The sequence below is a fragment of the Anopheles ziemanni genome, chromosome 2, assembly GCF_943734765.1.
Source record: "Anopheles ziemanni chromosome 2, idAnoZiCoDA_A2_x.2, whole genome shotgun sequence".
Taxonomy (NCBI): Eukaryota; Metazoa; Arthropoda; class Insecta; order Diptera; family Culicidae; genus Anopheles; species Anopheles ziemanni.
The window spans coordinates 59,688,036-59,711,790 of NC_080705.1; the positions used below are offsets into that span (position 1 = coordinate 59,688,036).

At 44.5% G+C, this 23,755-nt stretch overlaps 1 protein-coding gene across 2 annotated transcripts in view; it reads right to left on the reverse strand.

Annotated features, from left to right (window-relative positions):
- The window catches only part of LOC131282458 (protein ECT2), a 71,848-nt gene that overhangs the window by 5,186 nt on the left and 42,907 nt on the right, over positions 1-23,755 (reverse strand). For both annotated transcript variants that reach the window (XM_058311932.1, XM_058311931.1), the window contains 5 exons: positions 19,560-19,794; positions 10,840-10,975; positions 6,353-6,459; positions 5,985-6,234; positions 2,061-3,599 (listed from right to left, as the gene is read on the reverse strand). In XM_058311932.1, coding sequence (XP_058167915.1) covers positions 2,061-3,599; positions 5,985-6,234; positions 6,353-6,459; positions 10,840-10,975; positions 19,560-19,794 — 2,267 coding nt within the window. The remainder of the gene's footprint in view (positions 1-2,060; positions 3,600-5,984; positions 6,235-6,352; positions 6,460-10,839; positions 10,976-19,559; positions 19,795-23,755) is intronic.

A 23,755-nucleotide genomic window follows, 5' to 3' on the forward strand; every position in this document is an offset into this window, starting at 1 on the left:
GGAAGCGGGGAAGGTGATGTGGGACCCTCCCGAACCTTGCGCTCCATGAATGGGAAATAGTGAGGCAATATTAATGCTACGATGAACGACGATCGAGAGCTGCACAACGGTTCGGAAATTATTTTTGTTTTTTTTTTTTGAGCGAGCGAGTTTGCCTGTCAAAAGATCAACTTTTTCATTAGAGAAAAAAATGGAAAAAAATCGACATAAATATATTTTCCAACAAAGCGAATGAAACGAAAACATTCTCTGATTTCTCTTTTCGCTGTACACGCCATATTTTACTATCGACTGCGAGCCACTTTCCTCTTCTTCTATCTATGATTCTATCTATGAAATTGGCCTTAAAAAAATTACTTTTTTTAGTCCAAAAAGGAGCCGAAAAAGTTGTCAAACAAATGTCTAGCACCGATGATTTTTACTTTTGATTTCATTCATTAGTCAAAAAAAAACCCGCATGTTCATCGCTTCATACAACAGATTGACCAAATGGAAACGAAAATAAATAAATCTCGATTTCCAATCCGAACGATGATTTTAAAAATAGGAACAAATAATTAGAGCCCAGCAGGAAAGCTTCTGATGGCTGTTAACAATTATAAATCAAAATGTCGAGCAGAAATGTTTTCGATGATCCGGTTTGTAGAGAAATATAAAGTCGAAACAATCCATCAAATCGATAGGTAAGCAGGTTAACGAACGCAATAAAAAAGGATGTATCGAGGCACAAGAATATGAAACCCAAATGTACAAACATGAGAAAATTATATAACATGCAACACAGCATTGACACACAAATCCATGTATGCGAATGTTTGATGGAAGTTAGTTTGAAAAACAGTGCAAGTGGAGATGGTGATTTCGTTACATATTTTGTAACAACAGATTAAACACCAAACGAAATAAACAAAAATCGGAGTTTCAATCGTTATCAAAACCACAAAACAAAATCACATCTTAAAACCAAAACCAGAACATGAAAGCCTTCGATGGTTAGGAACGATAATTTCGCTTCAACAAGGGATTGCCAAGCTTAATTTACAGCCGCATATAGCCGAGGTTGATACAGAAAACAAAAAAGGAAAAGAAGCACACGCAAGATGTACTAAAAACAGCTAGAGGTCAAGGAAAATTAAGTATAGATCGGAACAGGATGCCTTCCGCAGGGAAAGAAAAAACGAAAACGACCATTAAAAAAAACTCCCTTCGAGCATCCCATCATTACACCAGCGAAACGCAAGGATAATCCAGATTAAGTGATTGCCAGCGGCCACATACCAACCCACACTCCCGGGTGGCTTCAGTTAGTGTGCTGGGCTGGCTGGCTGACTGGCTAGTGATGGCTCGTAAGGCCAGTAATCGCCTTGTTCAAAACAAGAGACGGATAACGGTCGCCGTTGTGAATGCGTGGTGTAGAGTACGCTCAAACCGAACCCCGGGGCGAATCTCCACTACAGGATAAACCCAGCAAGATCACAGGATGGGTGAAAACAGTCGAGAAAGAGAGAGAGAGAGCCTTCTACCATTTACAACCTCTTAATTGGATTCGTTTCAGCGTTGCAAAAGAGCAATTAGTGGGCTGACCACTTCTTCTTTCAATTAATTCGATTTGCTCCAAAACGAATTCTCTAACCCTCTGTGGTCTGCCTTTCGGGTACTTCGTCGCTATTGTAAAGCTGCGGGGGGTGCGTGATGGAACAAGTAGCTTTAAAATATTCGAAACAATTTTGCTTTTCACGTCTTCCTTTAAATTCATTGAAATACTTAAAACAAACTCTCATCATAACATAACTAACCACAACAAATCGAAAAATCTACCGAATGCATGAAACACCTATCCATCTTAGTGGATGCTTTGGTTCATCGAGAATAATCTACAACGGTCGGATGGGCTAAGAACCACAAAACCAACCAACAACACTACCCCTAAGCCCTGCCATATTTGAACAGTATTGTCTTAGTGTCTTTGATTCCATTCCAGAGTTGGCAGAAGAAGGCTTTTGAGCTTCAATAGGATTAGGATGAGGAAGGGAAAGGTTGATGTGTGTTGCTATAAATACCGGCATCATTTCTGCGTCTTCACATATCGTTGTTGAAGCAGCAACTACCGCGCCGCCGTGATTCATATCGTCTAGCATACTTTCATCCGGTACCGTTTGGTTCATCGTGGATTCGGACGGCAGTCCTCCACCAATCGTTGCAATGGAATGACGTTGCGGTACTGCACCGGGTTCACTCGCCGCAACAGGGCCCACTTTGGACAGAGCGTAAATTCCGGTCAGTTTGCCACGACTGCGGGTGACCATCTTCGAGGACGAGCCTCCCGTTCCACCGAAGCCCGTCACCGGTGCGACGGGAGTTTTAAAGTCCACCTCAGTGCGATCCACCGTTTTCGGTTGCTCCGGTGTGTGCATTCCAGCATTTGGAACCTTGTCCTGGGTCGACTTGAAGTTGCACACCTTCTTCAGACTGTCCAGGTTCGCCGAGGTGATGAGACCCTTACTTTTGATCGACTTCGGTGTGTCCTTTTTACTCGTCTTGGTGATCTTGTCCCGAATGCTGCGAAGCTTCTCCTTCACCGGTTTCTTGATCGACTCGTTGAACGTGGTTTCGAGCAGCGTGATCGAGGTGGTGGACGCATTCGGATCGACCGAACTGCGGCGTGACCGTAGCATGCTTTTGATCGGTGTTTTGATCGCCGCGAAGCTCATGCTCCGCCGTATGCCACGCGTGATCGACCCGGTACGGGTGAGCTTGGGCTTTTTCGCAGAACCAGCCCCGTACGCCACGTTCGAGGCAATCGAAATATCAACCGACAGCAAGGACGGATCGTCGAAGCTATCCTCGACACGTTTGCGCTTGTACGCTTCCCGGCTCGCGATGACGTAATCGTCCACATCGTCATCCTCGTCCTCGTCCTCGTCGGCGTTCTCATCAATCTTCCTGAACGATTCGTCCACCCCGTGCTCGGGTGCGCAACTTTTCAGAATCGGTGAAATATTGTTCGGATTGAGGAACTCGTTAGCTTCCCCCGAGGTCAGTACTACACCATCGTGCTTCGGTGCCGGTGTCGGAGTCGCAACATCACCAACCGCACCGGATGGACGTTTCGACAGCTTATCCGCCGCGGCCGTTGTTGACATGTCCGCTTCACACTCCGGTTCCTCGTCGATGAACTGCATCGAGGGAGAGGCCACCATCGGGCGGGGTGGTCTGCGTTGGTCCCGATGAGTGTTGCCATTTTCGCCAATACATGCGTCACTTTGTGCAACATTGTCCCCCACCGCCATTCGCACATCCGCCGTGGACTCATTTTCCTCCTCTGGTAGTGCAGGAAGAACGTCGTTGTTTCCGGCGCAAGCATCCAGCTCCATCGTGACTTCCTGCCGGCTATTGTCCAGCTGTCCGTCGGCTTGATTGTGCCTTTCCGCTGCCTTTCCGTGCCGTTCATGGTGGTCGAACAGTTCGGCTCCATTTCCTTCACGTCCCGGTGCACTTACAGCAACACCGGCAGCAGCAGGTGAAGATGACGGTGATTTTTTTGGCGAAATGCCTTCCACGGGCATCGTCGAAGGGTCATTGAAATGGGCCCCCATAACCTGAAAGAATGAGTCGATTTTTGATGGCATTCTGGAGTGTTCCCTTCTGGTTAATTCGTCTGCATATGGTCCGATCCTTTCCTTCTGAGAGACAGAGAAAGAGAGAGAACGAATACTCGCACCACACCCCGCGAGCTGCGTGCTCCTTTCCGCTGCGACCCGCTCATCCAGTGGCGCCCGTATCTTTGCGATGCCTGATTTATGATCAATTATTTAACCATTTCCGCTGATGGACACACCACAAATCATCACCCAGCATTCGACCGACCGGCGAGAGCGGGGGTGTGGGACCGCAATTTCCACACATCGACCACAAGCCCCGCGGGAAACGCCGATAGGTAGGAAGTAGAGTATCCAATTGAGGTCCCTTCACGGGCGCATATCCTCCATCATCATTGGCCCACCACCAACACCAGCAGCACACCGGTAGCAATTAATCAATTAAAGCTGTTCAAAATCTCCCGAAATGCACCACCACGATCGTGGGGGGAGGTCGTGGAGGGCAGCGGTGATGTGCAAATAAACTTTGGCCACGAGGTGGGATATACACCCCCAAGCGCTACTTCATACATACGCAAAGCCGCAAAAGTAGCGGGCCAAAGCCACGCGTGCCTGCTTACGAAAAGGATACAACACCGTGGTCAGGATAGTCCCTGCCGCAATGGAGGGTGAGTAAAGAGATGAGGGGGGGCTAGCCGCACGAAAAGTGCCACCGAACGAACGAATTGCACTGTTTTGCAACGCGGGCCAGCGCAACAGCGAATGCGAACTGCGCGCAAAGAGCGTCCATTAATTATCCTTTGAATAAATTGTAAGCGGCGGTTCCCATATATCAAACCCTGCTGCTGTTGGGGAAGGGTGGGGGGTGGGGGCTACTGAAATGGTCATAAATTTTCCCAACCATTGGCCGCGCACGCGGCAAGAAACCATGAAAATCAATCGCCACTCCTGACGCCACCGGGGACGGCGGGCGGGGGAAAAGTTCCAGCCAGCGGGTGGATAAATCCGAGTATCGTCGAGCATCACCATACAGTCATGTAAAGCCCGGGGAAGCGAATGTGTGTAGTGGCAGGCGTACGGTGGAGTTCGACAGTGCGATTACACACACTGGCCGCGATCGGCTTAGCGATAGTTGGACAGCTGTAATTGAAATCCAGTACGGATCCGGTGAAACGCCGGGACGGAAGGATACGCGGAACACTAACGTTCAATTAAACCGCGAACAGTTTCAAGTGGAGTCACCATTCATCGAACGGCAGAGCAGATCCGGAGGGACAGGGGTTGGATGGGATATAGGACAAGGGATTGAAGTAATGATAATGTCATAAGCTCCTATTACACACTCGATTAAAAAGGCATTAGTGAAAGCGCTCCCATCCAGATCATCAGCACCAGCATGCGCTTTCCTCTTCTCGTTCCGGATCTACGCACTCGGAAGCATTACAGTATCCTCAATGGGATAAGCACTCTGAAACTTTGTTGTTACCACCATCATGCTACCTGTGTGCGGGTGAATTCTCTAAATGATTCATTGCCATAGCGTGGCCATCCACCAACAAGGAGATTGATTTTTCATTACAACTCCTCCACTGGTGGAAGTAATATGTGTTACGGTGACGTTGCAGGCTGGTGGGGCGTATGGGAGTGCGAAGTTAATGTGTACAAAGGGATTGAGCATGATGTTTAACCGTTACTTTATGTATGCATGAAAGGATTAATTCAGTTTTTCATTTTGAAACTAGCAAACATTGAATGACTATTGTACGGTTTTCTATAGTCCGATTTATATAGACGGTAAACTGGACGCTTTTTTATGGGTAAAATGGTAAATTTTGTCTCGATCCGACAGGAAACAGGACATGTCGGGCTGCCCAAGGCTCAAACAGCCAATGCTCACTCAAAAACCAACTCCTTTCGATTAATGATCAACAATATGCGAACATTCGTGCAGCTCCATTTCGTCGTCCATCCATAATTACCAGTGCCGGAAACCCAGGCTCAAACGTATGTATTAATTTTAATTACATTTTACACCACATACAACGAGGAAAACACAAGCAATCAGCGCGTATGCGAGAGGAGAGATGGGAACGATTACGGTAAATAACAAGGCGTGAGAGAGAAAAATGGGAAAAACATCAATTAAACAACACAGTAACAACGAAATCACGCACAAACAATAAAAGGGGAATAAAAAAGCATCTACACTTTGTGTCTTTTCTCTCTCACGTCTCGTCCCCTTGTGCCTTAGTAGATGTCCCATTAACCGGTAGGTGAAAAAGTAAAACAGCAAAACAGTGCTAGGTGAATTTATAGCCGAGCAACAGCCAACAGGAGTTGTGTGCCCCGTTGCGTTGCGGGAAGCGTGGTGTCGGTGGCACTTACCACGTGCGAGCACTCCGGATCCTCCAGGTCGGTCGGTATGCCACCGTTCTTCTTGAGCAGGTTGATCATGTCCTGCTGCTCCTCCTCCGGGAAGCCGAAAAAGCACACCTTCTGGCCATCGAAGGCCTTCACCCGGTGGAGTGCGGTGAACGTGTCGGACGTGGCGGTAAAGCTCACTTCGTTACGGTGCTTCCATGCTTCCAGCACCCAGTTCGGTCGGATGATAGCCAACCGGAAAGTCATGGCATACCTGGTACGGATTAGAAAAGAGAAAGGTAAAAAAAAGAGTAAGATAATCATGTTTATGGAGTACGTTTTATCATTTTGCGCTTGCCCAACGCAGGCAGCACGGAAATCACAACACTTACCGATACTTCTCACCACCGCTCGAATTGCAGATGAGATGGGTAACCTTGGTGTTCATTTCTTTCCGAATCGAGCCGCCCATCGAATGAATCAGGTGCACCAGATGTGTCTGTAACGAACGAGAAGGATAAATCAACTTCAGCTGCTTGCCACAAAATGTGATTTCTAACCCGGCACAAAGAGCCACTTGAAAAAAATATTTACAACTTCCATTCGATCGGAGACTTGGTTGCCGAAGTAACCAAGTAAGGCGGTCAAAAACTCAGACCAGTAAGCAGGAGGAAAGAGTAGACCCGAAAAACTTGCAAAGCACCGACAAGATTTGGCTTCTACTAATAAGCATAATTTGGCCATATATATTTCATACCCGATGGCATCATTCGGAAGTACAAGCAGAGTAAAGTGTCCCCCCGTACCATGCGGTATAAGAGCTCTTGTACAACTATTGCACAAACCTTCGAAGCAAATCCCTGCCATTGGGACATCACATCAATGGATGGTGCCACACAGCTAGCTTCCTAGACGACAACTGGACCGAATTCGAGTGTGGCTTATCAACCATTCATGGTACCTGGCCCCAGGTTTCCACGCACGGTTGCGCTGCCCTCTACAAGACTACTCGAGCGACATTTCAACTCCCTCGTCATTAACATCTCGAGCTAACAACGTTACGAATTCAGCACAGGTACAAATATCCGTGTTTCCCCCTCCGGTTTGCCTCCACCCAACTGCAAAATCCAGCATAAAAGTAGTTCCAACAGGAGTACCACCCGGGATCGAAGAGAAAAGCACCACACCTTTGCGTAGAAGGTAATGTGTGACCGGGTGGAGGTGTAAATGAATTCCAGTGTCGCTCCCACCAGCAACGACACCAGTCGGTGCCGGATGGTAAATAACGAAAGCATGTAAATGTGGTAAATATTGAAATAAATTAATCGTCTCCTCTCTACCCACGTCGTAGAGCTCTGCAGGGAAGCAATTAGTCCATGTCCGATTGCGCGAAATTATTTTTTATTTTTATGCCGCAAAATGTTATCAAAAATGTAGAACATAAACTCCGGTCCATCATAGAATATACAGAGTCGTGACGATTTTTTGTTGTAAATTTATACAATTTATGCCTCATCTTTGCGTACCAGTATTCACCAAAATTTGTCATTGTGTTAAGTAGCAAAAGCAAATAACCTAATACAGCGTTTTACACCTCACCTAGCAACCGGGGCAGTGTATGTAGAACATCAAGAATGATAGCCTACTGCAGAGTAATTGATGTAGAATAGCAAAACCCACAAGTGGCAACATAAACCAGTAAGTAGAATATCCATCACTTTCTAGGATCTACCAGAATGAAAGTTGTCGCGTGGATGTTCGAAGTAGGCACGACCAGTCGAGGGGTGCTGGTAAAAGTAGGGGAAAATCGCTTTTCGGTCAAAAACATGCTTTTGCGAGGATTGTTGTGATTCGCGCTCGTTTTCTGATGCGAAAAAGCGATCATAGCCTACCTTATCCTGGACCTTTCAACTGGTCTTCTCTACTTCGAACATCCATGAGACAACTTTCATTCTGGTAGATCCTAGAAAGTGATGGATATTCTACTTACCGGTTTGTGTTGCCACTTATGAGTTTTGCTATTCTACATCAAATACTCTGCAGTAGGCTATCATTCTTGATGTTCTACATACACTGTCCCGGTTGCTAGGTGAGGTGTAAAACGCTGTAAGAGATTACTAGACGCAACGATGCCGAACTAAGATAGCTATTGTTTGGCCACCGGTAGCTTATTTTGAACAGGGTTTTGAAACGTGACGGGTAAATGAATGAACAATTTGCACCGTTTTTAATTAAGATGGCTGTCCTAAATAGAGACAAATGACCGAGGAGATCAAAGCCTCTGAAATTTAAAAAAATGGCTGTCCTAAAAAGTATACAACACCCTTTACTTAGTAAAACAGTAGAAAAACCTCATTAAGCCAATGTTACATTAAGCAGGATATCGCTAAGCTTCGGTTATGAATCGATAACTTTGATCGGGTATCTTTAAACTTGACTAGAAAATTGTCAGATTGAAGGCGGGTTTGTTGTAATTTTAATTTGTAATCTACATCTATAAAAATCAAAACAAACTGATTTTCAATCTTAAAATTCGCTAGGGAGGTTCAAATACACCCTACCGGAAAATGCCCTGATGGATTTAACGCTGCCCTAACTACGTGTTACAATTCTTTTTCGAAGTTTAACGGTACACTCAACTTGTTTAAGCTTGCCCCATCCACTGAAAAATGATGATTTTTCCAAAAAAATTACCAATAATTCCCTTAACGTTTGCATTAAAAAAATTTATCCACAAATGGAAAACGCGTACAACTTTCACTTGAAAGCAAAATAAAGAGTAGCATTTGTTTGAAATTCAGAACAAGTTTGACAACTTTATCATTTAAATTGATTCCGTCGTGGTCAAAACAATAAAACAACTACGTTTGATTATATGTTTAAACTTCCAGCTTTATCGCGGTCCACGTGACCAAAGATTATTTAAAGCCAGACGGCGACAAATGATAAAAACCCGGGTACTTTATGTTCCTTTTGAAGCATGTTACAGCATATTTCAAATGTTTTTTTTTAGAGAGACCAATAGAACGCCATATCGTGAATAAAAAATAGCGAGAAGCCTATGCATAAAGTCGCTGTTCTTTCTGTCAAGACTTCCGGCGTGTGGAGATGTATATGGTGTGCAGCTTTCCGGAATTAAACAACTTTATCCGAAATTATCGCCGAAAAAAATTTCTCTATTTTTGTGAATGTGTGAAACGTTACAATTGCTATGGCAGTGGCCTATTTCTCGCTTAGTTCCATATCGGTGCGTTTGGTAATCTTTGTTTTTTCATACCTATCATAATAACCTTTCCCGTGCTGTCAAATCTATATGATTATTTCGATGCAAACATAAGAAACAAATTGGACAAATTTACTTAAATCTTGGTATCCCTACCTAGGTCAAGCAAACGCCTACCCACGGATCAACAATCTACCATCGTCCTTAAATAGATCACATGGTTAATCTCCTCGGAGACGTTCCAAGCCTGCTTAAGGGACTTGTTGTGCGATTTAAAACATAATATTTACAATAACCATTTGCGTAGAGCTAAACACTACACTTTGGAAATAAACAGACAAATAAAAGACCATTTACTGAAGCCCAAACAGTTCCGACAAGATCACCGGTTTCTACGCACGTAGTTACGGGCATCCCTTTTGGAAGAAACAAGCTAAAATGATGATAATAATAATAATAATAAGGTCATGGCCAGTAACACGTGATCGGAGAAATCAATGAACTCTCCGCCCACCAGGCCACCATCGGTAGGGGCCTTTTCCATTAAGCAGGCTTAGCGAAAGCCTTCATTTTGGAGGCACCTTTCCAAACGCACGCAGGTCAAGCCGTGGCATCTCTTGTAAATGGCAAACGGGCGCAGGCTTCAGGTTGTCCTCTCGCCACAACACACCGGTCCGATCCCGGGGGCATCAGCAGTCCGTCGGAGCGTCCTCGTAACCAGCCGACAACATCATAATCAATTTCACTAATGATGTCTTTATCGTGGCAGAACCTGTCCATCGCAGGGGTGGAACGCGGGGTGGGGGATTCTCGGTCGCATCTCGTGCGGGCGAAATTAGCCGAATCGGGTTCAAGAATCGTGTCCAGCACCCTTCTCGCCACCCGAGCGCCACCGGATGTCGACGGATGTCACGTTTTCACCCTCGAACTTTTGCAACTGATTAATAATCGTAGCAGGAATCAATTTGCTTCCACCGACCGACAACATCACGTCGGTTTTCCTTTGGCCTCTCCCTGTTTTTTTTTTGTTGCTGCTGCAAGGTGCACCTTTGCCGAGAGGATATCTTGGGTCAGGAAGTTCGGCAACCCAAAGGCGTACGACTCCCCGGGCGGCTGGACATGATTGCGCAATCCTGGTCCCTTCTTCTTCCGCGTCTCATCGGCAGCCTGATGAATAAGGGAAATTATTCAAATGTCTTACCCCTCCCTAGCCCTCCAGGTCCCGAATGGGTCCCTGCCTAATGGACGGATGCGTCGTCGTGGACGCCAGCAAAAAGGGATAATGGACCACGGTGGTCATAAGCCGTGCACTGGAGTTGGAGCTAAAAAAAAACGGGAGGAATTCGGGAGAGCTCGAGCTAAATTCAATAATGGAAGGGTAATTGCTGTTTCTTCGGGATACTTTGACCTAACCCTATCCCCGGGCATCCTCACTCCGGGCCCCAACGATACTACCCGTACACAAACGAGCCAATCAAACCCAGCGCTAACTAATGAATCCTTGGTTCATTGATTTTCCTGCCCGGTCCTGTCCGGGCTAGCTAGAACTCCCAGGCATCTGCTCAAAATTACACCAAACCGCATGAAGAGCTTCCACCGTCGGGCGTACGATGACATTCAGGTCGACCGACGAGCGAAGGCATCCGCAAAACTTACCAGCTCATCCTTTTTCCGAATACCCGTAAAGCAGGTAATGACGCCACGCATGCAGTAATTGTAGATGGGACGGTTGTTCAGCACTAAACCCTCGCTGAATCTTACAGCCTGCTGTAAGGCCGGTGGGCCCAGGATCCTGCGGAGAAGAGGAAGAAAGAAACACACACACAACCGGCATTAGAGAGTTAGGTTCGTCTAGCGTAGTGCAATAGTAAACTCGGAAAAACCACACGACGTGACACGGGTTGGAAGGGGATGGTTTGCTGAACCGCAAGCAATTTTAACAACTATTTCCACCACCGCACATCTCTCCCTCCTTCCCCGCCCAAACGATCGAATGCTTCCAATTTTTCCTCAACCCGTATTCAACCGAAAACCAAAGAAGCAGACAAAAAAAACCGGATCCAGCAAATTGGTGCAAACTTTTCATCACAAGCATCTTCATTAAAATCAAATATTGGTACAACTTTTTCGTTCTCGGAACGTTCGGATTTTGTCTTTATTTCATGCCTGCCGCAAGCCGCAGCATCCACCTACCTTCCGCAAACAACATCCCTCCCCTCGCCGCCGGTCGGGTTTGTCGAGCATTTGAGGCGACTTCACTTTTCCTTGCGGGCGGAACCGATATGGAAAAGCAAACGGAGTCGGCAAGCGAAGAAAAGGATTCGGTAGAGCTTGAGAGCGTTTGGAAAAAGCTCCATCTCATTGTCTTGGGTAGAAGCCGGGGGAGTTTTCGCAAGGGGGTTTTCGATACCTTTTTGTCCTCGGGGAAGGAAAACAATTGTAAACAGAACTTTTCCCTTTCACTTGGCCCCCGCCCCCAGGGTCGCTCGCAGTCGTTGAAAACGAGTAATTAATTAAAACGTAAACAACACAACAGGTACCAGCAGGCACAACGGCTAACCAACGAGGGAATAATAAAATTCTAATGTTGAAAAAAACACACACAACAAACATACACAACTTTTACTGAACCACTTGGAGACTGTGGTAAAACAAACCCAATCGAGGTAAGCTGCATTGCTGAAAGCGGCAGGCGAGTTGGAAAAATGGGAAAGGCGCTCACAGCGTTCAACACACAGCCGCTCAATAGTCGTAGGGGGATAAAGTATTCTATCAAGGAGAGCACACACACACACACACACACCGTTTGTCTTCTTCACAACGGTGACCGTCGTCTCGAGACACGATGAAAACCCTCTCGTCAAGACAAGGCAGGGCACGGGAAAACTACTGGAGGGACTCCATTTGGCTTCTCCTTTCATGCACCCCCTCGTACAAAACCGCACACAAAGCAAGCAACACTAATGAGCTGCGGTAAAAAGTGGCAACTTTCTTGTGGTCCCGGGGTTGAAAAATCGACAAGAACGAAAACGAACAGGGCGCGAACAAGGGGGAAAAATCATGTCGCTCTCTTCGGACCGGGGCCCGGTAGGATAATTAAAAAACTATGATGATTTTCCCGAGCAGCAGCAGCAGCAGCAGCATCATTCTCTTTACCCCAACGAAGGGCCGGGAAAAGAGAGTGGGGAGGATTCTGTGGGAGGTGAAAGGGGCCGGTTTAAAGATGTAGCAAAAAGAAAACTACTATCGTCTCCATTGTCATTATTTCACTCAGCACATTTTCACGACGCTTGTACGCGTTCGGTTGGAGTACGTTGAAAGGCGGGAAAGCGTTGACCGCGAGGGGCAGGAGAGTGGTTCCGTTCGGCGCCACGATGGAAACCTTCCGGTTGATCTCGAAAGGAAACCTTTCGGAACCGATAGCAAGAAGAAAAGCGAAAACGAAGGCTCAACCCCGGGGGGGCTTCACACGGGACTTCGAGAACTCATCGAGCGGAACAGGAAGAATTGCAAGAAAATGGGTTGGAAAATTGTTTCCTTTTCGATTCTTTTTACTCTCTTTCGGTCTCCCGCACTCTCCGTGTCCCTAGGAAGACCTCCTTCCCCAGTACTATGGAGGGTAAAACAAAAACCAACCCCAAACCGAGAAGGAACCGATGAGCGATAAGGAAAACCGTTGTGCTTCCCTTGTTGAAAAAAAAAATACAGTAGGTTGCAAAAAGTCTTAAATGTTGAAAGTACACACTCCACCACCTTCCCTCCCGCTGCTACGTGGCCAACCTCTAACCGACATATTGGTGCACACACACCTGACCCGGTCCACGTATCCATCTTCTTCTACCAATCGGGGGAACGATAACCACGTGCTCCGGGGCGTGTGTGAGTGGCCAAGACGCACCAACACTCCCCAACCCCTGCACCTCCTCACAGCAGAGTGTGGTCGAAGTTGAACCACTTGCAGGTCCTCGTCCTGCTGCCGGGTGAGGTTCATCGACTATCGATGGGATCTCTCGTCGGTTATCGAAAAGGATATACACACTCATTCGCCTGAACCTTCTCCTCCACTCAACCCACCGATTCCCCTGCGGCCAGGTGCGTTGTCGTTCGTGGTTGCTCGAACGGTCAGCAACATATGCAACACACATACACACCGGAGCATTCTGGGCTCCAGCGTTGGGAGTAGTTTAAAGTTCAAAGCAGACACACCCTGCGTTTATACACCGTACACGGCAGAGTTCCGTCCGGTTTGATGCCCTCTTTGAAAAGGGTATGGCCTTCCGAGCCCAACCAGCAGCTCTTTACCGGTTTAAAGTGAGTTGCTCGTACTTCCCAACACCTTCCGGCGAGCAGATAAACAATGTATTTTCTCCGAAGTTCTTTCCTTCTACAGCTTCTACTTTCGGGCGGAGGTGTCGCTCAGGGTTTAGACACAACACAACCTAAGGCGGCTCCCTGCTTCGTCATCTTCTGGTGCTTCTTTTCGCACACACACACACTCTCGTGGATGATTCCCTTCCCACACGAGGTCTCGGACACGCGATGGTTGCTAAATGATGAAATGGCTGTGGTTTTTACCATCCTCAGAAGGCACGAGCAGACGAATGAAACGATTTCCTTGAACGAGCCTTGCCATTTAGAGCTACCATACCCCGTTCAGACGAAACGATGCCTTAAACTTTCTAACGAACCTGGAGAGAGGGAGGTATAAAGAGCTTCACAGCCGAACGCGTCATTCTGTGGTTTCCAATGAAGTCTTTACGGCTCATTTACGAGCGGTAGCAGCTTCCTGATCGACCTCCAAGATCTCGGAGAAGCGAGTACGGGAAACGTAGGATGAGATTTGGGAAAACTTTTTTGAGCACACTGGTAGTCCGATCGATGATTCTCGAGGGACCAAACAACGAAGACCATGCATCTGGAAGGGCGTTCGTTGGTATGGAATGTTTTTTCATCGATAAAATCCAGATAATTGATACCGAAGCATCACGAGAGATCGTATGCTGCAAGCTGCCCCTCTTAACGTTTCCTCCCGCGCATCGCAGATAGCTCGTTCTCATACCAGTACCGAAGGGGGGCACTTGGCACCATATAGTTGCGTTTTAAAGACGCCTCAGTTCATCTGCGCTTCAACTCGTGAGTAGCACATTAACACTCTCTGTGCGAAATAAAATGCACCGTTTGGAGAAGTATTTAAAGAAAACGACAGATAGGGGGAGAAAGAGAGACAGAGGCAACGGTTTTCCCGCATGGAACCACCATGATTCGGAGATATTGTGCTTCCACGAATCAAGACACTGCCAAGGCGAACCTCGACACTCTGCAAGTACGCGCGGTACGGTGGGGCATTTATGGCAACTATAAAATTAATTGTTTATCTGTACAAAACTGTTTTGCCAAACGTGCTAACTTGCGCGGGGACTATCTATTCTCGATACAGCTTTCCCTCCCTTCCTACCCATATGCACCGTGGCTCCGTAGCGAAAGTACTCCCGCACAGCTCAAAACGACATTGGAGAACAGCTTAGTCGTAAGGGTCTCGGAGTCGGTAGACACTTGGTTGGTGGATTTGGATAACGTTTATAGCTGGCAGCCCTCTGCTGGGGTCGGCTCGCTCGCCCCTCTATAGGAACGACATCGATTGCGGATGGCAAAGTTCGCGAACGCCGAGGGGGTTGACAGAAATTGATATTGTTATTTTATAGCTTTTATTGGTGACGTGAGTGTCATTACGATCCCACCAGGCGAATATCTTCCAAGCGACCGAATTACGCACAGCAGCTTCCTCCTGTTGCTCGTTCCGGGAGTCGGTAGGAGAGTGAAGTAATTTGCTAGCAACTCCGATCCGAAAAGACGGCAAAGAGGGCGGATGCAAAGTCGAAGATTTTTTAACTCAAGCTACTTAAAATGGAAATGCTGTAGGTCAATCGTTTTCGGTGTGCTACGTACGGAGTTGTCTTGAAATAAAAATACTTTAACATTGACGGGTTTGTTGAACAGGGAACTTGTTGGGCACGTGGCGTACTGCGTGCAAGTGTTCTAGTTTCTTGACACTGACTGCGGTACACGATGTGTGTATGAAAACGATACACACGAACTGTCAGGCACCAGACCAGAACCAAACAAGCGGTTTTCATTTTTGCATAATATGATGCCTATTACTGCAACCAACAGGTTTTTCCGGAACAGGTCACAGTTGCAATACTTTCAATAAAAAAAATACGTCAGAGATCGGAAAGCTTGTCCACCGAAAAATTTTAGCTTGTAGACCAACGCTGAACCAATGGAGCCTAATCCATATTTGCACATTGTATTACAGTAGGAGCATAATAAGTATATTGAGATACAACAAACTCACGACAACGTAAGGGTTGGCAAAGTAACCGCGGTAACTATTTCCCATCGAAAACTATCCATAAAGTAACACTTCGAGCGAGCTAAACACTGAGATAGATAGTTCATAATAACAAGAGAGAATAAATTTGCTATAATAAATCAATAGGGCTTGGGCACACAGACATTACAACAGTCGACACATGTTGTCCGTTGTGCTTTTGTGAAAGTTATTTGAGGAACCCATAAAACAGGTTAGCCAAACAAGACACTGAAAACAGGGAAAGCGAAAATTAGAACCCACAAAGCGGATAATCAGAAGTCAATTGAATAATTTCGAAAACTTTAGTTTAATATAAAATATTCAAACATGCTTAAAACAATGTAATTATTCTTCCTATTTTGAGAAAGTACGATTTCCATCGTGAAAAATTAACGTATGTTCCACATTTAATGCATGTATAAAATGCTTTTTAGTGTCCGTTCTATTCCGATTGACAGATCGGACATCAGCGAGATATGCAAGGACAGGGAGTCTCTTTAATCTTCTCGCAGGAAAGTTGTTAATTCGGAAAGGAAGCAAATAACGGTTTCAAGGGACCGTAAATTTCACACTCAAACGTGACTCCTGGCGCAATAAACAATCAACGATAAGACCATTTCAATCGATACATTCGGTCGTCAGTTTTAACGTTTATTCAACTCGACTACTCGTGGACGGGGGAGATTTGTTTGTATTTCCGTCCCGGTTCTGTCGGCAAACAAATTGCTTATGAAAACGACACTTGCTCGGTGTGGTCGTACCGAAATTAGCATTTACGCGCGCACATAAAACTTGACTCCCATTCGTCAAAACATAAAGCAGTCCAAGAGCGAATTGCCGCCACCATCACACTATTTATACTCGTCGTATAAATTCCGTACGCTCGAGCCGTTTCCCATTTTCTAACTTACTTTTTCGCCTTCGGCGTACACACTCGGGGACGAGTTTCCTGCCACTTTCCACTCGCTCAGTTTACGAACAATTTTATGCTACATAAAATCTAATGCTCTTTCCATGACATATTTTCACCGAAACGATTATCATCCCTTCTCGCCTCCCTTTGGATCGGGTGAAAAGAGGCACGATAGGGTGGATATTTCACTAGATAATTCAGTTCAGAGCATTCAGATCGGGTGGTGGGTGGTAGGGTGGGGCAACCACACTTTACCACTCACCCTCAACTACTGAATTGGGCGCAGGAGACGTGATTCCAAGCGTTGGTTGTGTAAAAAGCATCGAATATTCATGCCCGAACTTGTCGGGCGATAGGAGTATGGAAAACAAATGCAATCGACTGAAGCTGCAGAGCAGGAAATTCGTACCACGAGGCGAGGGGGAAGGAGGGGATGATACCAATGTCAGCTTTTTATCGGTCAGAGAAGCGATCAGACAACACTGAATGGTTGTTGGTTGGATCGAGTGAAATCTCGTACTATGGCTGTTACTCGTACCGATACTGTCCTGTGCTGATGTTGTTGTATCACAGATGCGATTTGCTGATCTGCCAAAAACAAACATGCACATACACTGCGAGACTAGTAGCACGCGCGCGGGCGAGCGCATAAAAACACTAAATATTTATTGCAAATAGGACTGCATTAAAATTTACCCAATACTTCATACATGTTCAATTTGATCGGGGGTGGCCTGGCTGGTCCATCGTGACATTCTCCCTCCACTGACACACATACAAACACACGTGCATAGCAAAAACATACCCGGTGGCGGAAGCACCATATCGTTACAAAATCGGATTTTATCACATTCGACAAATTGAATCACCATCCAATGAGCTGGAAAAAAGCTAAACGGGAAAAAGAAAGTGTTCTAGTGGCGCCGCTTTTGCCGCAAGTAGGCAACATCCGGCCGAGGATGAAACACAACGCGTGCATCAACTCCACTAACAGTCATCCACACTCGTGGAAATTGATGAGATAAGCTCGAAGAATAACGACGTTTTTTCCACACTCTACACTGCATGAAAGTCTCCCCTAGTTTAATAGTTCTTGTACTAAATAATTTAAATGATCGCAAGCAAAACTAAATAACAGAGACATATTTCTGAATAGAATATAAATATGTTTCAGTTCTGTTTTGTGTTCAGAAAACAAAATTAGAATGTCATTAACACCAAAAGTTTAAAAAAACTTAAGTTTACCAAAATGATATCCCACTTAAAAAACCAATTGAAATTCAACAAAACTAGCTAATTCCAAGTTACTCCAATGTAAATTGAAGCCGAGCAAAACTACTAACGGAACGTGAAAAAAAATCAAATTGATGCAAATCACTCTAATGGTAATTCGAATCGCGACATCGGCGTGCTTATAAAAAGATCCGTAAAGTACACTAATAATTATTAGAAAGATCCAAGTTCATATGGGCTTCAGAAGTTTTCTGGTCGTCCTCAAAAACTTTCGCCGCATGATAAACGGTGAATTTTTAGAATCGCTTCCAATTCAACTAAAGGTTGCCGATCGATCTGGAGGTTGCGGGATAAACAATCTGGAGTTCAATTTTAGCAAAGATACTGTTAGTTGAACACATTCTTGTCCTTGTATTGTTAAATAACCATAAAGAAAATTTCAGCACTTGAACCTCACCAAAAAGTCGAATGACTTGGAAGAATGAATGGAAAAACGTAAGTTGGTTTGTAGTACTGTGCAGGTTTTGAACTCTAAATTTAGTTGAGGTGAGGATAAGAGAGACAATAAAAAGATCAATCTTGATGGACCGGATGGTAACATTTACTACTAAAATCATCACATTTTCATCAATTTATGCTATTTATATTTGTTATTTCATAAAAACCCTAAGTGAGGCTAATATTTTGGGACACCACTGTTTTTGGTTTTTTTTATAAAAGGAATATTTTCTCGATTTCCCGAAAATACCTAGAAAATAGAAAACAAAAATCATCGAATTCTTATAAATAGTTGTGTCGTTTTTGATAAAAACCCGATCCTGCAGATAAGGTTTACATAAAAAAACTTAGGTGAGATTATCATTTTCGAATGCAGTGTATTAGATTTAGTGTTTGAGAGATTATTTTCCACCTTCTTCTACAAGCCGTGTCTATAATGGTTTGATGGAAGACGAAAGCACAAATGCCAAGGCAAAGGATGCATGATGTACCCGATTAGTTCACCATAGCTCGATGACATACACTCACACACACCAGGCGCAATTGTTAAGTGCTTTGTTAAATTTCATTTTTAAAGGAATCCAACTATTTCCTTATCGAAAGTTTTCGGTTCTGAAGTGAAAGAGTCCTTCATTGCTATTTACGTTTTTCCAATTCAGATTCAGATTCAAAAGTTGTTAAATGAGAGATCAACGTATCTTTAGACGATATTAATTTTCTTTCACTTTTAACTCAAAATGGCACCCTAAGACCTGTTTTGTTTTAGTTTTCAAATTCAACAAACTACGCTCCGAGTTTCATAAGCTTCCGTTCAATCTTGGTAGTATCGTGAATCTTTAAAAATTTACAAAACTTTGGTGATTCAAGAATCTTAGGAGAAATATAACAAATGAACAAACTTTCGAATCATGAAAAGTATATCTATTTTTCAGCTACATGTTACTTTATGTAACACTCTAAAAAATTCTCAGTGACGTTGTTTTAAATCATTTAAATGTTCTCTTTCCTTTGTAAAAACATTCAACCAAAGAGAAAAAAACATGCTTCCAACTCAAAGCGTGTCCTTTCAACTTTCAGCGATCAAGTAAGTGTTACAACAAGATCTAAACGGATAAGAATCGAACAGCATCAACCGTCACCGACCGGTACACTCAGAATAAAGCCGTTCGATTGTATCTTTACGGCCATTGGGCGCGTGTTCAATTTTCCCCATCCGTCACGATGGTGTCAGTGGCAATAAACGTTAAATACGAAAGCCGACTGAATGGAGGGTAGCTTTAATAAACCCGTTAAAGCTGGAGGAGTGCGTATCGATGTACCACAACGGCATTTCACCGCCCCTTCCCCCAAACGCCTTACCTTTGTTTGGTTCGCAGGAGCGCATCATAAACCGGTCCCTCGAAGTCGTTCAGTACGAAGACGGTGCTTAGGCTGCTGTCGTCATCGCCGGCGTACTCGGCCCCGGTGTCGGAAGTCACGATCGGCAGTTTGAGGCTTTGGGCGGCCGCCAGCGTGGCTGCATCCTGCGCAACCGGTCCCACCAGACAGATTCGCGTCAGTTCCGGTGTAGATGGTGAGGTTGATATCGACATAGCTGCAAGGGAAAAGAAAGAAAAAGAACCCGGAGAAAAGTGAGAAAACGGGCGGGGTGAATAGCGAGACTGTTAACGATTGTGAAAATGGCCGTTAATGTGTTGTTTTCGCGAGCGGGTGGGGGGAGGGGAGGGGGGGGGGTTGAATGGAAAGTGCTGGTCGTGCTGAGATAAGGAAAAGTTCTTCATCCATCAGAGGGGGCGCCAAAAATTACATTTTGCTCTGGCAATTGAAGCGAACCGGAGGAAGGGAACGAAGGGTACACGTGCGATTGGAGGTGCGTGCGTGTCCCCCGATGGATGCCACTGTCTCTCGATGTCGGTCGACGAAAGGATACATAAAAGTGACGCACGAACCGGGCGCAAGTGCAAAAGACCTCATTAATTACGATCGTTTCCGGTGAATCGGTGGCAGCTTAGGGCTTTTCATTTTCACCATCCCGATTTTATTCGCGCATCCCCGTTTCCTTCCGCCTCCCTTCCGCGCAAGACACTCCCATCGACGAGCGGTTCGCAGCGCCAGCTGACTTCGCTTTCTCATGCTGCTACTCAACCCATCATTGCTTCAAGGAAGGGGAAAATTCGTATTTTTATCGCTATGGCACAAAAAAGTAGCGAAAGAGTGTCGCCCTGCTTCCTGGTGGCGGCGTTCGAGGGAAAACTGTGGGAAAAATGATTGATAGTCGTCCGGGAAACCCCCCACCAGCGCCACACTGAAGCAATGTGGCACATGAAATGGCGCGAACTGAATTACGCTAACTAAGCGATACAAAAAAAAAAAAAAACAAAAACCAAAATTGAGCGCGTTGAACGTCTACCAAAGTTCGCAACCATTATCGCCAGCAACAGGGACGCCGCCGCTAACTGCTTCACGTTCATTAATTATAATTATCTCATTATGATCGTAATATGATTGCATGGTGTTGTGAAAACAAAAGCTAAAACTGATCGCATGAAAATTTTCCACTTTCAATTTTGTAGTTTCTTTAACTACTATACAATTTCTTTGATCACAATGAGTAGCATTTCTCACATACACTCTTTAATCGCTCGATACTTATTTTAATAGCAACCATAGAACACCATATTTCCGAATGGGAGATGCAAATCTAATCATATCATCGAACATCAGTCCCCTCAAATAGCACTTCAGAAGTAGAAGTTTTGTAGATCACTCGGCGCTAAAATGGAGTTCCGAATGGCAAAATTTATAAAAAAGGAAGGAAGAAGGAAAAACACAAAAGATACACAATCGTTAACAAATCACAAATGTTTTTAATAAAAACAATTTACGGTAGTTTCCTGTAAACACTGCGCTCACGAAAATAGTCAAAAAGAGGAAGGCCCATGAAATAAAACCCCAAAAAGTACGTAATAAAGTTCGCTCACGCACAGGTAGATTTTCAAACAGCCTGGTTCCAAGAAATTTCACTCGACAACTGAAAAATAAGGCGGAGGTAGCATAGCATACTAAGATGTATAGTTGGTAAGCCACTCTATCTGTTGCTATGGCTCGTAAGGTAAAATTGCCTAAGCAACTGGATTCTTATATCTTACTGGATGGAACAAATAAAATGCCTTGCGACCTAATTGTTATTCTTTTCCAACATGCAACGCATCTGCAGGTCAAATGTCACACATAAATCGGTACAAAGGCCAATCGGACAAGGAACAAGAAGAAAAATGTCGTTTTCTGTGCGAAAGAAATTACGAGACTTGACCATTTAGTAATTAATGCAACTTTTATGAGTCCTTGGCATATCCCATTCAGTAAAAACTTTTTGGGGCAATCTTTGTTGACCAAATTTCTCCTCGTTTTCCCTTCAATGCAGGCCTACTAAAGCTTTCAAGTGTAGTCCTGAGAACGTTATTTTGTTAGTTTAGTTTTGTGTGTAGTGCAAAAATTCAGGAATTTAAAATTACTTGAACACTTTTTCCTAGTATTAAAGAACAATGTGAGCTATTTAAAAAAAAACATGTTCTACATAATGTTTTTTCTATTTTAAGTGTTTTCTTTTATCATAGCTGTGAAGGATACTACAAAACGGTAGTCGAGAATAACAAACCAACAGCCAATTCCTTCTGTGACACAATGCTACTAAATAACCACTTCAAATTTAAAAATTAAACAAATCTTATAAATGTATCGTAAAACAGCAAAACATCCCATCATTCGATTATCACTGTGGCCATCTCGTGCCAACACTTTTCTTCCTCACTTCCACACCACCTTTCATCGTTAGTCAGTCCGAATTTAGCATTATGCCACGCTTATCACATCATTACTCTTGGTTTAACATCTTTATCCGAGCATATTTTCCACCAGACGGAGCAGTTTTCCGGGTCGGACTATTCTCAAGCTCAATCTGATGAAAAATCGAACGACAAACAAATTTGGTCAAAATCAATCTTATCCACTCGACCATCCGGACAAGTCAATCGTGTTTGCATCGGATCGCACGCAAAAGACCTAGGCCGTCCGGGCAGACCAAATGAAACACTTTTAATCTGCTGTTCGCTTAATAAATTGATTTCTCCGACAGCATCCCGCAACCAGCCCTAAATCGCAAAGTGAACCCCACCGCCGAAGGGCAAGAAATTGGAGGGTGATAACAACGGCCTAACCAACAAACCAACCAACCAACCAAGCCTACGGTGAGTCGATTTGGTGTAACGATTTCGTATTTTCCACCATACTTCAAAATACGGCTTGCGGGTTGTAACAAGCGGCTCCAGGGCAAAGCAGAAGTTCGACAAGGCCTTCGGTTCAAAGTGTGCCACCAGGATCAGGATCACGAAAGCTTAGCGCGTCCGGAGATGGGAGTAAAAAGTAGCCACCAGCCACCGACCGGTCCGGTTCCGTTTCCCATTCATCACAACGGGCCTTCGGTGAGGGAAAATCCGTCAGCACCAAGCTCGTGCCGGCGACGCTGGGTTGCGAACGCACCCCCCTTGGTGGAGGATGATTAAGGCCGCATTCAATTAATTCGATTTTGATCTAAATCCGATTACACAAATTGTGCGTTCAATCAACAACATCGCTCTCCCATGATCGACACAACGATGGTAGGTTTGCTCTCTTTCGTTCGGCGGTCCGCTTGATTTTTCTCGTTGGTAAAAGCAAACCTGGCAGCCAGTTAATTGTTGAGAGGCAAACTCCACACTGATGGTGGAATGTAAAACGATGGGAAATCGAAGGACACAATCGATGTCGTTCAGACAAAATAAAGGCACTGGAATTAAACGTTATCCAGCTTAGCACCACGAATTTAGCATTAGAACTTTGCGAATACATATTGATGCCTATAACTATTTTTAAAAATCTTTTTTTCAGAATCATGCCTTGTGAAATTAAAAGAAAATCCAACAGACAATTATTATGCAGATTCAGAAAAATCAAAACATACAGCAAATAAGATATAATTTATTCCAGAATTGTTTTACACGCCTACTAACATCGTGAAACACACAAACAATGTAAGAAATTCTATAAAATATTTTAACTTTTTTCATGGAGTTTTGTGTATATTAAAAACTCGCCCAATACTGAACCGTCACTCTAAATGTTACATTAGAAGCTCAGTTTCACTAACACAAAGAAAACAAGCATGAAAGATCTCTTCAGTGTTTAACAAAAAAAATAGCATTATGGCGAGAATTGTAACTATTAAATAAGACCTTATTTAAAACAGAAATTATGAGCAGAATCGGATTTCAATCGGTGCTTCCTAGTGTTTTTGTTTCAAATAAAGTTTTGTCGGAAAGGGTTAAAGCATTACTTTACAACAAAAAACTAAACTAACTAACTCTCAAGCCAAGAGTTAAAAACACAACTCTTTTCTCCACCCCTTCTTTATCGAGCATTGCCAGGGGGGCATCAAGCTAGTAATTCTTAAGTAAACAAACAACAATACTCATCGCACCACTTAAAGGTGTGCATTTCCCAAACGGATTAAAAACATC